At 37.2% G+C, this 15,110-nt stretch overlaps 1 protein-coding gene and 1 long non-coding RNA gene across 2 annotated transcripts in view; one reads left to right on the top strand and one right to left on the bottom strand.

Annotated features, from left to right (window-relative positions):
- LOC129269574 (eukaryotic translation initiation factor 3 subunit D-like) overlaps positions 1–6,171 on the bottom strand; it is a 23,525-nt gene extending 17,354 nt beyond the window's left edge. The window contains exons 1-3 of the mRNA XM_064105985.1: positions 5,843–6,171; positions 627–672; positions 124–260 (exon numbers count right to left, since the gene is read on the bottom strand). Coding sequence (XP_063962055.1) covers positions 124–260; positions 627–672; positions 5,843–5,968 — 309 coding nt within the window. The 5' untranslated portion in view covers positions 5,969–6,171. The remainder of the gene's footprint in view (positions 1–123; positions 261–626; positions 673–5,842) is intronic.
- Positions 6,090–12,761, top strand: LOC135155765 (uncharacterized). Its single transcript, XR_010294952.1, has 3 exons — positions 6,090–6,497; positions 11,332–11,458; positions 11,995–12,761. It is a non-coding gene; the product is annotated as an uncharacterized LOC135155765 (long non-coding RNA).
- Positions 12,762–15,110: the final 2,349 nt, after the last annotated feature.

The following is a 15,110-nucleotide window of genomic DNA, read 5'->3' on the forward strand; positions in this document are numbered from 1 at the left end:
TGTTGCCACAGGACATGAGTGCTGTGGAGGGATTTGAACACCGGACCTTGTAATTCAAAGTCCGGACACTTATCCACTGAGCCACACAACATCTCTACAACAACTGTACATGTATAATAATACCTGGTTGAATCGTATCCTGTTCCTCATATAGATTGGTTTCTGAACCTTAGAAGTATCAACCAGTTGGAAGGAGGACTCATCCTGCTCATGAACGTAGGTATACTGGTTACCAGATCCAAACTGCGAATTGTACTTCACTGAAAAAAAAAGAAATTTATATGCAAAAAAATAATAATACAAAAGAAACAGCATGCATGTTTTATCATTTTCATATCAGGTATTTTCCTTGCATTTCATCAATATTTGCAGGCATGTTAATTTCAAATGCCATGACTGATTTAGATGTTTTTGTCTTCATAATATGCTAGTTTGACTCCCCCCCTGTAATTATTTACTTCATGTTAGGGTCGACTGGACATATAAATCCACTATGAACATGCTGGAAAGGTATATCAAATCATTTCACAGAAGTGGGTCTCATGTTGCAACCAATGTGACAAAACTGCTTGTGGTGTATTAGCACTTAGCAGTTCCCGGTGCGGTGGTTTCAATACTTTACTTACCTACATAGCGTTTATCTTGGTATGTTGCTCCTGTCCAGTCTGACACCTGCACAAAAAAAACATAAAATATGAAGAAAATGAAAAACTATGAGACACCTCACTCATATATCATTTACACCCCTACTTTAAGAAAATTTATCATTCAAATAAAAGTTAATATAAATGTTGTGCTTTGGCCTTTAAAATACATGTAATACCTACATGTACATTGTAGCAGCTCATCAACTTTGTGACAGACCCACTAAAAATCATTATTTTACAAATAATACAATTTATAACGTGATTATAAATAATTAGTATAATTAATACTAATTATTTATAATCACGTAATATATTTTATTATTTGTGAAGTAATAATTTGTATCTATTAATTGTTCAAAGCGGCATCGCTAACCGGATATACGTCATACTTAAGCGGTTCAAGGGTCGACCCTATTGTACTTGCGTTGTGTACATTTGGATGGAGGGATCTACACGACATCGGTCTGGTAAGAAACCTTTATTTTTTAATATTTTATTTGACTGTTTTTTTAAACCTTCCTACGCATTAGGCGTGAAAAGGTGTAGAGATAATTAAAATCACGACCAATTACGTGATTTTTAATAAAAAAGATGGATTTCCAAAAAATGGATTTCCTAGGGAAATCCATTTTTGTTTTGGTCAGTCTCTTATCATTTTTATGCATATATGGACGGGGGTTCAAGACTCCAATGATGAAGAAGTATACAAGGCTCGACATTAGCGGTGGCCCGGGGCCACCAAAAATTCACCTCGGGCAACCATTATTGATAAAATTTTAAGTTTTGGTGGCCCGAATCGGGCAACCAATAATTTTCAAAGTAGCGCAATTTTTCTCCCAATTTTGCACGCATTTATCAACTTTCTACAGCTCAAATTGCAAGCCAGTTCGTCATGCGCCCTTTTTGTTGATCTACACACAAATACACACACACAAAGTTTGCATATTAGGCCTACAGCTATAGCATACAGTAGCTATTATCCAGCCAGACGCGCCGGCCGGCTGGCGTGAGCTTTGCATGAAGCCACTGCATACAGCTAGCTGTGCTCTAGATCTAGCTCAGCCTATTCAGACTTGGGGAGCTGCGATAAAAAAATGTTACTGCTGAGAAATCTTCCACAGAACTTTGAAAATCTCAGTCAAAGTCACATTTTACACCAATGAAATGCAATTCTACAGTCTACAGTGCGTCCCAAAAAAAACTATACACTTGTGAAATGGTTGCCAAATAAAAAATGTAGCACTTTGGGGGAAGAGACTTATAGATATGGAAAGCCAATAAAGTCAACTTTCAAATGACACCAAAAAGTTGGAAAACTATTCATGCTTGAGCGAGCACTGCCCACTGAAACAAAGGGTATGAAAATTAGGGTGGGCCGGAATTAGCCTTCCAATTTTTTCAGGTTTTTTTGTTTGGTACTTGCAAAGTTGAGGGTTATTTGGTGAATTAAAGATCAGATGTGATCAGTTTGTTGTTTGTGAAAATTTAATGCGTTATTAAATTGAAATTTAATGCATGAGTGATCATGAACTGCAATTTTTAGTGCAGCATTTTCTTTATCATGTGGATCTCAACAATGTGTTCATGACAGACAGGAGAAGAGGGGGGTAATATGACTAGGTAGGTGAAGTACGTTGATGGGATAAAGGTCAACAGAACATTTAGCAACCCCTCCCTCCATCTCTACCCCCTCCCCCCACTTCTCTCCTGAGAGACTAAGCTTGGCTAGGCTGGGCAGGAATTAGCCTTACAATTTTTTGAGAGGTTAGTCCTTTGGAACTTACAAAGCTAAGGGTTTTATGCTATTTATGAGTGAGATAAGTTATGGTTACTTAGGCTAATTTCATGAGTTTCTAAATTGAGATGTAATGCATGAGTGAACAGGAATTGTAATTTTAGTGTAGCATATTCATCTTGTGGACCTCAGAAGTGTGTTCGTGAGAGTCAGAGTAATGTGATGGTATACCTGTTACAAGCAAGATGGCGAGATATGCTAAGACTTGGTTAAAAGGGCATTCCTCTTCTTTCTGTCCTTTTACAAATTAAAAAGTCATATGTCCCCTCCCCAGCCAGCCCCCCCCCCCCTCTCTCTCTCTCTCTCTCTGTCTAACTTCCTGGATTGTAGCCTATTCAAAACTTAACTGCCAAGTGACCGGTGGCTAATGATCAGTTTTTTTATTGAATGATTACCAAGAAATTTAAAGATTATGATGATTAATGAAGTAATTTACTGAATAAAAATGAATGTTTGATTGATCACATTGCACATTGAATGAGTTGATTTACTGATAAATTGTTGATTAAATGATTGATAGGAAAAAGTTGATGCCCCAATTCAGAATTAATCATTAAATCAACATTCTGCTATGGACTTCACGTGTACATGACAATAGCCATTAGTCTCTCAACGGGAGGGTAGGGCGGGAAAGAGGGAGGGGGCGGAAGCTGAATGTTCTGTTGACCCTTATTCCATCAACCTACTTCTCCCACTTAAGTCCTATCTCACCCTTTACTCTCCCGACTCCCATGAACACATTGCTGAGATCCAAATGATAAAGTTGAAATGCTGCCAAAAAAGTGTAATTTGTGTTCACTCATGCATTAAAGTTCAATTCAATAATTTAAAACATTTGCTTAAGCAACCAAGACTGGTCACGGCTGATCATTAATTTATCACAACGCCCTTAACTTTGCAAGTTCGAAAGGATTTGCCTCTCAAAAACTGACATAAATTGGAAGGCTAATTCCAGCCCACCCTAATTTTCATACCCTTTGTTTCAGTGGGCAGTGCTCGCTCAAGCATGAATAGTTTTCCAACTTTTTGGTGTCATTTGAAAGTTGACTTTATTGGCTTTCCACATATGTAAGTCTTTTTCCCCAAAGTGCTACATTTTTTATTTGGCAGCCATTTCAAAAGTGTATAGTTTTTTTTGGGACGCACTGTATATTACGAAAATCTGATGTACCCTGATTATTTGCAAGTATTAAGAAGAGGAATTATGACCTCTCTTTTGACTCAAAAAGACCGATTTCCACATGAATTAATACACATAAAAACACATAGGCAAGTACATCACAGTCCCACGTGTGCATTTGTATGTATGTTGATACTTGGTTTTTTTTTAAGCTGTGTATTTTCTAGCCAAAAACAAACAAGACAGTTTCTTTCTTTCTTGTTTATAAATGACTTCTTAAACCACTCTTGAGAGAGTAAATACTTTGGGAAGGCAAGGCAATTCATTGATATGAAATGTGATTTTTTTTCCCAACATTTTGGCAAATATAGGGAAGGACTTTTCTCACACTTTTTTTCCAGATATAAATTTTGCCGTTTTCTTTTTTTTTTCCTTTCATTTTTTTTTGACAGTGGTTAAACCATTTATACCCCTTCCCATTGAATATGCCTGATTAAAAAATATGTTTCTACTGAAAATAAAATAATACAAACTAAAGGATATAAAAATGAAAATGTGCCATTCCCAAAAAGTAAGTGAAAATTATTTGCTTGGCTTTTAATTATATTCCAGTCAGAATAGACTGTTGCCACAGCTGTTAAAAAATATATGTAATGGCTTCTTAATTTTCCACTTTTCCCCATTTTTTTATTAACTGTTTTATTAATTTTTCTTTCATTTTCTTTCCTTTTTTCTCTCTAATTTTTTTCTTTTCTTTTTTCCCCTTCATTTTCTTTCTTTTGTTTTATTTCACTAATTTCTTTTATTATTTTTGTTTTCTTTTTGTAATATACTTTTTGAAAATTATTTTCGTTTGTTTCTCCCTTTTATGCATTGTTCTAAATTTGCAGCATATTTTTCTGTGATTTTCTCCTTCTATAATATGCTGCAAAAGAGAAAACAGAAATAAACTGGATTTGGGGCATGCATAATCTAGGTTTTAGGATTCAAAGAGGAAGGAAGGAAAAACCATTGATTTGTACATCTAACTGAATTTGCTATGCACTATTTATTTACTTTACCATTAGCTCTATACAGAGATTTAAAAAAAAAGTCCACACAACCTGCGAACAATACAATTCATTTATTCTCTTTCAATCATTTCATTTATACAACGATAGAAACATTTATAAATTAGCAAAGTAAAATAACAGCAAACAAGGTTTACATACAAGATGTATAAAGTAAAAGTAACATATAGTGGTAGTGGCTGCAGAATTAATATTTCAGAAGTTTGTTTTATTCATTTTTAATGTTTTTCTTTATATTTTTCGGGCCACCAAACTTTAATATCGGGCCACCAAAAAAAATTATTTGATGGTTTTGGTGGCCCGAACGGGCCACCACCAAAAAAAGTTAATGTGGAGCCTTGAAGTATATGTCAAATTTTTTTAAAAAGACATCATCATGGGGCCTGTTGCATGAAAGGGTCTTTCGTAGAACCATTCTACGTAAGAACGAGATATCGCTCAACTGTTTCACAAAGCCGATTTGGGCGATACGAAGAATGGTCCTTGGAAAGACACCTCCAGACATGTCCTACGTAGGCATGATCTTCTTTGGACACCACCCACCTATTGTTCTTCCCCAACGTTACCCGACGCATGCGTCTGTAACGTTGGCGAAGAACAATAGGAAACAAGATGGCGGCGAAAACATCGGGCAAGTCTCTTCCGTCTTTACACAACATTTCTCTCATTTTTTTGATGAATTCTTGTTCAAAAATAACAACGAGAGCGTAGAAATGTCGGAAATGAAGTTTTATCCCATGTACATGATTTAGGGCTAGATCTTTTAGAAAGAAAGTAGAAATTTCGGGGGCGAAAGTTTCAGGTTTTTTGGTGGTACACGCAAAAGTATATGACGGAAGCCCTGGCTTCGTACTATGAGAGTGACCTTACGTTAGTAAATGATTTTTACTCTCTAGAAGCCGCCTGGCTACCTAGGACTCCTAGGAGTAGGAGTAGTAGTACTAGTAGGACGTTCCTACGTATCGCTCATCTCGTCGTCATGGTCGTGCAACAGGCCAATGGAGTCCTCGACTTCTCAAGACTACTCATAGTCATAGTCATACACGCATCATCGACGACGTACATTCGGTAGTCGGCCCCTACCGTACCGTACCATACCGTACACATTCTACACAACATATGGGAAACTGGTAGTGGTACGCCTATGCAATAATGCATGAATGAATAGAGAGGCATTCCACTGGCACTACTATCATGTACTAGTAATTACCTTTCCGAGGCGATCTCCCTTTGAAAATGGTTGGTATGGAATATCTTTGAATTGCTTTGGAATCGTACAAGGACCCCATCCTGTTGGATTATCCTGTATCTCTGGAGGAATGAATCGGGCGCTCATTTTTATGATATTTCGGTGAGAGTCCTTCTTTTTTCCCGGTCGCCGCACACATGCACATGCAGCCAAATATCACACTAAAGTGACCCGATCATGAGATGGCGCTATTAAACCCCAGTGCCACAGAGATACGATCTTACGTATACGTAAGCTCCCGTAAGCTCCTGTACACAGCCAACATGGCTGCCGGTGGACAATTTGAAGGTTGATTTTGGAGGGTCAATGTTTTATTCATGAGAATGACGTCAAAATACGCATAATGCACTTGTATGATTGGATTAAACGCTAATGTTTTATTCATGTACTCATGCATTAAACATTTTTTTCCGTCCCACAATTCCCTACGATATCTGTGCGAAGTGTCGTTCTTTTGGACTCTGCGAATTTGAAGTTTCTGAAACGAAATAGCTAGACTAATTATCTGTTTATAGAATTGATGTTCGAAATCATGGTTTCTGAGTGAACTTCATTGGAGCGGAAAATCTTGGAGGGAACATCAATACTATTCTAATGACATTCCATAGGAATAAAAGTAAGTTACGCTCATTTTCATGTTTTGATCTCACTTGCAAATTGTAATGTGTTTGCCGGGGTTCGGGGCTCATCCTGTATTACGCACTATGTAAACCTCAATTTCAATATTTCTTTTGCCTGACTTCCAAATAAGTGTGATCATTGAGTTTCTCAAAAATACTATATCTAGGGAGTAGGGGTCTATAGTTTGTCGTAGATCTAGACATTCATCGGAATGCTTCATGTAGGTCCAAAGTAAACCTTTATTTCAGTTTTATTGTGATTAGACAATTATCAGGGGTAGATGTAACCCAGAGAGCTCCCGCCCGCGCAGCGGGCGGGAGCCCAGAAGCTTACCGTGTATTTTACCATTGTCACCGGACTAGGGTGATTTATGGTCTAAATATTTCTCCAAATGAATTGTGAAAACAGAAAGTATACAATTACCACGATTATATGGATGAAGGTCTAACGAGTGGCAGATTCCTGACATCTGGGCACAGTCTGGAACCTCAAAAAAACGAAAAGTTCTCTCCTTCTACCCCGTCTCGATCGGCCATTTTTGTTAAAAATCACTAACAAAATGGCCGATCGAGACTGGGTAGAAGGAGAAAACTTTTCGTTTTTTTGAGGTTCCAGACTGTGCCCAGATGTCAGGAATCTGCCACTCGTTAGACCTTCATCCATATAATCGTGGTAATTGTATACTTTCCGTTTTCACAATTCATTTGGAGAAATATTTAGACCATAAATCACCCTAGTCCGGTGACAATGGTAAAATACACGGTAAGCTTCTGGGCTCCCGCCCGCTGCGCGGGCGGGAGCTCTCTGGGTTAGGGTAGATGTGGACTTGTTTCCGACCTCCTGTTTTTTAGTAACGACAAAGGTCGACAAACTGTCGATTTTAGGCCTATTCAAATTTAGGTCAATGATATGTAGGGATATGGTCAGAGCGGGATCCGGCCTTTGATATCGCCGGTGCTAGCCGAGCGAGATTGTCGATGTAGTCATGGGGTATGAAAATAGCGGGGACGTATGGTGGCCCTGAAGGGACATCGCATATAGACCAAATCGCGAATATTCACGACGAAATTGGCGACGAAATTCACGACGTCGCCAATTTCGTCGTGAATTTCGTCGTCAATTTGAATATTCACGACGAAATTGGCGACGAAATTCACGACATCGTGAATTTCGTCGCCAATTTCGTCGCGAATTATTCACGACGAAATTCACGACGTCGCCAATTTCGTCGCCAATTTAAATATTGACGACGAAATTCACGACGAAATTCGCGACATCGTAAATTTCGTCGCGAATTATTCACGACGAAATTCACGACGTCGTGAATTTCGTCGCCAATTTCGTCGTGAATTTGTTTTGTTTGCCTGGGCGGTATGCGGGTTGAAACCAATTCGTCTGCTGCTAATTCCTCCACTGCAGGGTCGACCTACATTCATTTACTCTAATGCAATTCTGGCCATTAACTTTTCGCCTAACAACCATATGGTCCAATAACCATTTGGTCCAGTCATCACTTCGTCTATAATCACCAGTTCGTCTATGACCATTTCGTCTCACAACTAGTTGGTCTAATATCAATTTTATTTTCCTTAATTTCGCCCAATTAACACTTAGTTCAATTAGACAAAATGGCATATGGAATAAATGGCAATTGGACCAACTTGGTTATTAGACAAACTTGGCAGTTAGACCATGTGGATAGTGGACGAACTGATGGTAGACCAAATGAAAGCTGACGAGTTGGCATTAGACCAATTGAATAAAAAAACATTGAAACGACAGAACGATGTCCACTGCTATCCATATGCATAGGCGGATCCAGGGGGAGGGGGCCGAGGGGCCCGTCCCGTCCCCCCCCCCTATTGGCGGAGCAAAGAAAGGAAATAAGGAAAGAAAGCAAAAAAGGAGGGAAAAGAGAGTAGAAAAAAGAAGAGGAGGAGACGAGTGAATAAAGTAAGATGAGGGGAAGACATGGAAATAAAAAGAATATTTCATGTCACTTCATAAAAATTTCGCTCGTGCTTCGCGCTCACATTGCCTGTTAGGTGATTTTCATAATCTTGTTCAATATGGAGTTTAGATATCAAGTTTGGAAGTCAATATACAAAACATATTTCATCTCGAAAATCAAACTTTTATTATTTTGCGTGATTTACAAATTGATTTTTAAAAAGTGCTCTGTAAATATGACAGTTTTATGGTCTGAATATTAACATTTCCCGCTCGCGCTGCGCGCCCGCAAATTTCGATTTATCAGGTACCTATTATTTTCGTGTATTCCATAAAGTTTTCAAAATATCCCTTTTCAGGTCTGATTGTCAAAACGTATCAGCCAGCGCTACACGCCCGCATTTTGATCGTATGTCTCAATATTGATTATACAATCCCCTTTTCTTGACAATGCACAGATTTAGGCTCGCAATTTGCGCTCGCATTAATTGTTAAAATATATTAACTGATGCATCCTATTTATAATTACAAATGCATGAAATGTCCAGTTTTCAGGCCATCGACTTCACGCCCTCATTAAGCATTAATGAATAAGATATTAATTTAATAATTGAATTGTCCCTTTTGTTTCATCTTGCGCTTAGCAAGAGGAATAGGAAGACATTCATCATTTTTATATGATGAGATGTCCTATATGTCCTAAGGATGTACCGGTCCTATGTCAAAACTCAAAGAATTATAATGAAAAAAATCAGCTCTGTGTGATCCATATCCACTTTACAATTTTCTTACAAAGTGCTTGAAATATAGAATATCAAATAGTTTAAGCTCGCGCTTCGTGCTCGCTTTGATTTTCATGATAAAAGATGTATTTAGAATGCCTAGATTCTAGGTCTAAATATGAAACACGCGCGCGCATGTTTATTCAGATATTCAACTTGTTCTCTATTTAAATCATTATCCAGTTTCAGATCACAATATAAACAATTTTCTGCTCGCACTTTGTGCTTGCATCATTAATGTAGGAATTACTCATTCTTTTCCAAATTTACAAAACATGAATAGAGTGTCCCGTGTTAAGGTCTAATCTCGATTTTTTTCCACTCGCGCTTCGCACTCGCATCAATTGTTTAGTTATATAGCTATCCTGTTCACGATTACAAAAATTGATTAAAATGTTCCATTCTTTATGTAGAAATGTCAAAATTTTTCAGCTCGCGTTTCGCGCTCGCATCAATTGTTTATTATATACCTATTCTGTTTAAGTTACAAAAAGTCCTTAGAATTTCCATTTTTAAGTAAAAATTTCAAAAAATTCAGCTCGTGCATCGCGCTCGCATTATTTGATTTTTAAAATATATAACGTCTTCATGACTAACTGCATGCTGTCTTTAACAGGTACCTATTCCACCAGTTCATTTCTGCTCGCGCTTCGCGTTTGTAGTAATTATTTATTTGCATACACATCTTTTTTAGGAAAACAAACATTGCCCAGAATGTTCAAATTATAGGAAAAAATACATAAGATTTCCAAAAAAAAATTAGCTCGCGCTTCGCGCTCACATTATATAAATAAGGATTATGATATTATATATTTATATTGATTTATAAGAATAAAGCTAAGAAGACCACCCCTTCACAGAAACCAAAAATCATCTTCGAGCGGCCGATCGGGGAAAATATGGCTGAAAAATAATTCCGCCCCCCCCCCCCTATTGGCGAAGGCTGGATCCGCCCCTGGAACACCTAACAGGCAATGCGAAGTGATGACTGGATCAAATGGTTATTGGACCATATGGTTGTTAGGCGAAAGGTTAATGGACAGAATTGCATTATACTAAATGAATGTAGATCGACCCTGCAGTGCAGGAATTAGCAGCAGACGAATTGGTTTCTCAAACCGCATACCGCCCAGGCAAGCAAAACAAATTCACGACGAAATTGGCGACGAAATTCACGACGTCGTGAATTTCGTCGTGAATAATTCGCGACGAAATTTACGATGTCGCGAATTTCGTCGTGAATTTCGTCGTCAATATTTAAATTGGCGACGAAATAGGCGACGTCGTGAATTTCGTCGTGAATAATTCGCGACGAAATTGGCGACGAAATTCACGATGTCGTGAATTTCGTCGCCAATTTCGTCGTGAATATTCAAATTGACGACGAAATTCACGACGAAATTGGCGACGTCGTGAATTTCGTCGCCAATTTCGTCGTGAATATTCGCGATTTGGTCGATATGCGATGTCCCTTCAGGGCCACCATAGGGACGGACTAGGCCCAAACTTCAAGCTTGAAAGTTGAAGTTTAGGCCTAGTCCGTCCCCTCTATTTCATCTTCATATGAATAAGTATAATTCTCAGCAGTTTCTTTTATTCAGGAACGCTTTACTTCAGAATAATCAGTGTTGAAATACGATTGACTTAGCATTAATGTCTGTTATGTTAAGTGTTACTTACTCTTAGTCTTAGATTTGAATGAAATGGCGTAGCCTACCCTAGACCTAAATCAAGTCTATTTGAACAGGATACCCTGGGTCCGGCCTGGGGTGGTAATTTGAAAACGTTCTTAGTGTTTACTTCATTCAAATGTGATGTGATTCTTAAGTTATACAGGCCCAGCATAGACCAGATTCAGCTATATACAGCTGTAGAAATATGTGGTTGGAATCATTTTACTTTTATAAACAGAGTGAGGTAGGCCTATGCCTCTATGTGATAGAGAATGAAGTTTCGGGTCCAGATAACTTTTTTGTTCTAGTTTGGAATATTCATTCATAGACCTGGGATATGGGCAGCTGGAAATTTCAAAAATATTGTTTAAGAAGAGTAATTTTATTATCTCTAAAACTCTCAAATTTAAATTGTCAATTGCAGATCCAGTGGGACCAAGTTCTTAGCAGTTCACACCTAGTCAGAAGTACAAAATTGAGAACCATGCCGATCAGCAAGTGTTAGTTACAATCTAATGAGGAACAGGATATCTGAATGGAAAAATTGCAAGGTATGCTTACTGTTTTGATAATATACAGGCTGTATCTAAGCTCATCACCCCCCCCCCCAAAAAAAAAAAAACAACAACAAATAAATGAATATTTCCCCTTTTTTGGGAGGGGGTGGGCTATGGCCAATTGTGCTGAAACATGATGCGATATCATGTAATGTTAAAGTTCCATTGTGAGTTAATATTTGTTTGAATTCAGATTCACCAGTATTTCCATTTCTAACACTGCATACTAATTATCCATATCTCCTGTCTATACATGCATTTGCATAAAAAACCCAAGATATTAACAGTTATCACAAAATTCTGATAAATATTTGAATTAATTTTCACTCTTTATTTTCAAAACATACTGTAGATAGTTATATTGATATATGAATTTATCTGGATGTGGGACGAAAGTGACTGCATGTGCTAAACTTGTTTTATCACTGAAGATATAAAATAGAGTTTACATCTTTTTTTTACTAAACTGGACTAGATGAGTAAAAATAATTTACAGCTTATTATGTTCTTTTCTCTTTTTTACCATGCAGGTTTCCCACTTCCTAAGCTGTTTAAGTACTGGTATCACAACATAAGTGCCAAGAAGAGATATGAAATGGTCTCAAAATTTTTGCTGGTGCCCCCCCCCCCGATGCCGTGACCCACGGTACGCCACTGCAAGTCTTCATAAATTATGTAGGGTTATTAAGTTGCATTTATTGTTATCTTCATTTTAAAAAAATGTGAAATGGGCTACCACTGCAATAATATATAAATAGACTATATTTCAAAAATAGATTGAATTCTAAGCACAGTGACAGTAGACAAATCAAATTTTGTTAATGATTCGCTAATGTATTGATTGGGGAAGGCACTCTTTAGGATTCTGGCATTGTGTCCCACCCCCCCCCCCCCCCTTATGAGGAGTGCTCTCACATCAGAAGACTATTTCTTGTCAGCAAATTTGAAAGGAATTTACCAATTTTTTTGAGTGATAAACTTTTGTGGAAGAAAATAAACGAATATCAAAGGTTTTTATGCTCTTTTATGGAATATTAACTATAGGCTCATCGAGATCCTTTGAATGAAATTTTAACAAACATTGTACAATGTAGAAAAATGTACTTAATCCTATTTTTGTACATTTATATACCCACCCCATACTACCCTTACCCAGTAACAGCCCTTTTTAGCTATGCATTGCCTTCATTTTTAAAAATACAATTTAATGCTTGGTAGATGCTAATTATTATTTTTATGTTAATGTCAATGTTTTAGAAAATGGATTCCTTAATAAACATGTTAATTTTGAATTGAATTTTTTGATCTTGGTAATTTTCATTTATCAATTAATTGTGATGATGTATTGCTTCTGAGCTGTTATGCACAAATGGCACAAGATGTTGCACTGTACTGAAATGTGATGATACCACTGTTACATGAGATCAAACAGCAGTCAATTAAAATATTATTCAAGAAAAATAAGGATAAGAGTGGGAAAGAAAGTAAAATGACAGGAGATTATTTGCTTGTATGCATATAGTTATGTCAGTTTCTGAGAGAGAGACAGACAGAAAGAGAGAGAGATGGGGGGGGGGTGAAAGTTCAGTTTGTTTTGAAAGAAGCAATTATAAGACCTTACTGTTCATGATGGGGGGGGGGGCAAATTATTTCTCCAAATTTTTGAAACCTGCATATAAAATGTATTTTTTCTTTCCAAATGAAAATTACACCAGATTAATTTTCAGTTGAAAATAAAAAAGAAATAGCCTACGATCGGTTTGCTCTCTTGCCTATTTAATTTTGAGAACCCCCTCCCCCCTAAAATATGGTATATACCTAGGTCATGATTATTGATGTTTGACATAGAAGTCGCCATTTAAAATTAAGTGCTCCGAGGACTGCTATTCATAATAGGACTTATATTGGAGACTACAATTATGGAAAAGAATTTGATTTGTTATTATCTTTGTTTATATTATGAAAAGAGGTTCATTTCGTTTTCTGCAATAAAAAGAAAAAAGGGCTCCAGAAACTTAAAGAGATGTCATCGTATATGGCAACATTTTCTTTGGGAACCTCCTCTGTAATATTTTTTAGCAAAGATCCTGGCCATTTGCAGCTAAAACAAAGCAAAGATGCAGTAATAATCGTAACAAGCAATAACAAATAGATCATTAAAATAGATGAATAATAAAACTCTGAGGAGGAAAAAAACGAATGATCTGACATGATGTAATCACTGACAGACACCATAAACGATTATTAATCAGGTCGCGCATTATGCTAATTAGTGACAAAATACTAATTTACATATTTTTACGCTATGCGCGAAGGACGTTCCGTGACCACGCCTTCATTTCGCTGGTGTACCAAAACAGTGGCGGTGTCCATAGGCTTGTATACGAAAAATGGGAGCAGTGTGCACTTTTGACCCTCCAAAATTTTCTTCAATTCTGACCGGATGCAGAAGCGGAGTTTCACCCCCCTGCCCAGTGCTGGTATTATTTTCAAGGTTTCAATACTCATGATCAGGGGAGTGTTTCATCAACATTTTCATCCGACAAGTTGTCAGATCTGACATCTTTCTCTGATGTTGATTGGCTGAGAGGTACTGTTACTATGGTAACTGTCGGATAAAATGGGACTTGTCGGATAAAACGTCCGACAAGTCCTTTCATGAAACGCCCCCCAGTTCGGGATACTTGTAAATCAAACAGAATGAGGAACATTTAACTTTTAAAAAGGCCACCATTTGCCTTTAAGTGAAAGAGGTAGTGGGGCTGGGGCAAGAGAGATTCTCAATCCCGTTAGGCATAAAATGTTCCATGGAGATAATTCACACAATTTTATATTTTTTCTGTATTGTATTTATAAAAAAGAAAGGAATCTGAAACACATCAGAAATAGAATTGAAGCAACTGCAGGGATTGAAATGCCCAGAATTGAAAAAAAATGTCACTTCATTATTAAAGGGCACGTACATTTCATTGTGAAAAATAAAAGATTTTTCCTATGGAAATATTTTCGGGTACAAGTGCCCCTGCCGTGCACTTCCTCCACCCTGTTCGCACTCAAGAACCATTTTGGACCTAAACTTGCCTTTCTTGAATCCCCTCAACAAAAGAAAATTAATGGAAAAAAAATAAGACAAAATTCTTTGTGCTTTATTTTTAAGAAAACTTTCCCCTAAAAGAAAATCCGAACTCCAGATAGGAATATGCGCATGATATAAATAGTGTTACTCAAAAAAGGGCATTTCACTTTATAAAAAACGAGCACATCAATTTCTATTGGTAAAAAAGGACACGCGTGTCATTTTTTTTTAAACATTCTGATGAAAAATTCGTTTTGAGGGCGACCCCCCCCCCTGTCCCCGTTTCCTTTTATTGCATCTATCATGCTTATAATTCGTACTCTACGTATATTTTACTGTTTTTTTTTATAATGCCCAGAGTTATATATTAAAACGATTATTATGAATATTACGGGATGATCAAAATTGCGAGTGGATACCATGCGCGACCAAAAAAAAACACGTAAAAAGCATGTTTTTTTTTTCAAGATAGGGCACGTTACGTACGTAACGTGATAAGGGTGTCAAAAACACTAAAATAATGAAAAAAGGGTATCTATTCGCTAGGAAAGCTACGTGTTTAGGGTCAAA

Source organism: Lytechinus pictus, chromosome 10, assembly GCF_037042905.1.
Source record: "Lytechinus pictus isolate F3 Inbred chromosome 10, Lp3.0, whole genome shotgun sequence".
NCBI classification, from domain to species: Eukaryota; Metazoa; Echinodermata; class Echinoidea; order Temnopleuroida; family Toxopneustidae; genus Lytechinus; species Lytechinus pictus.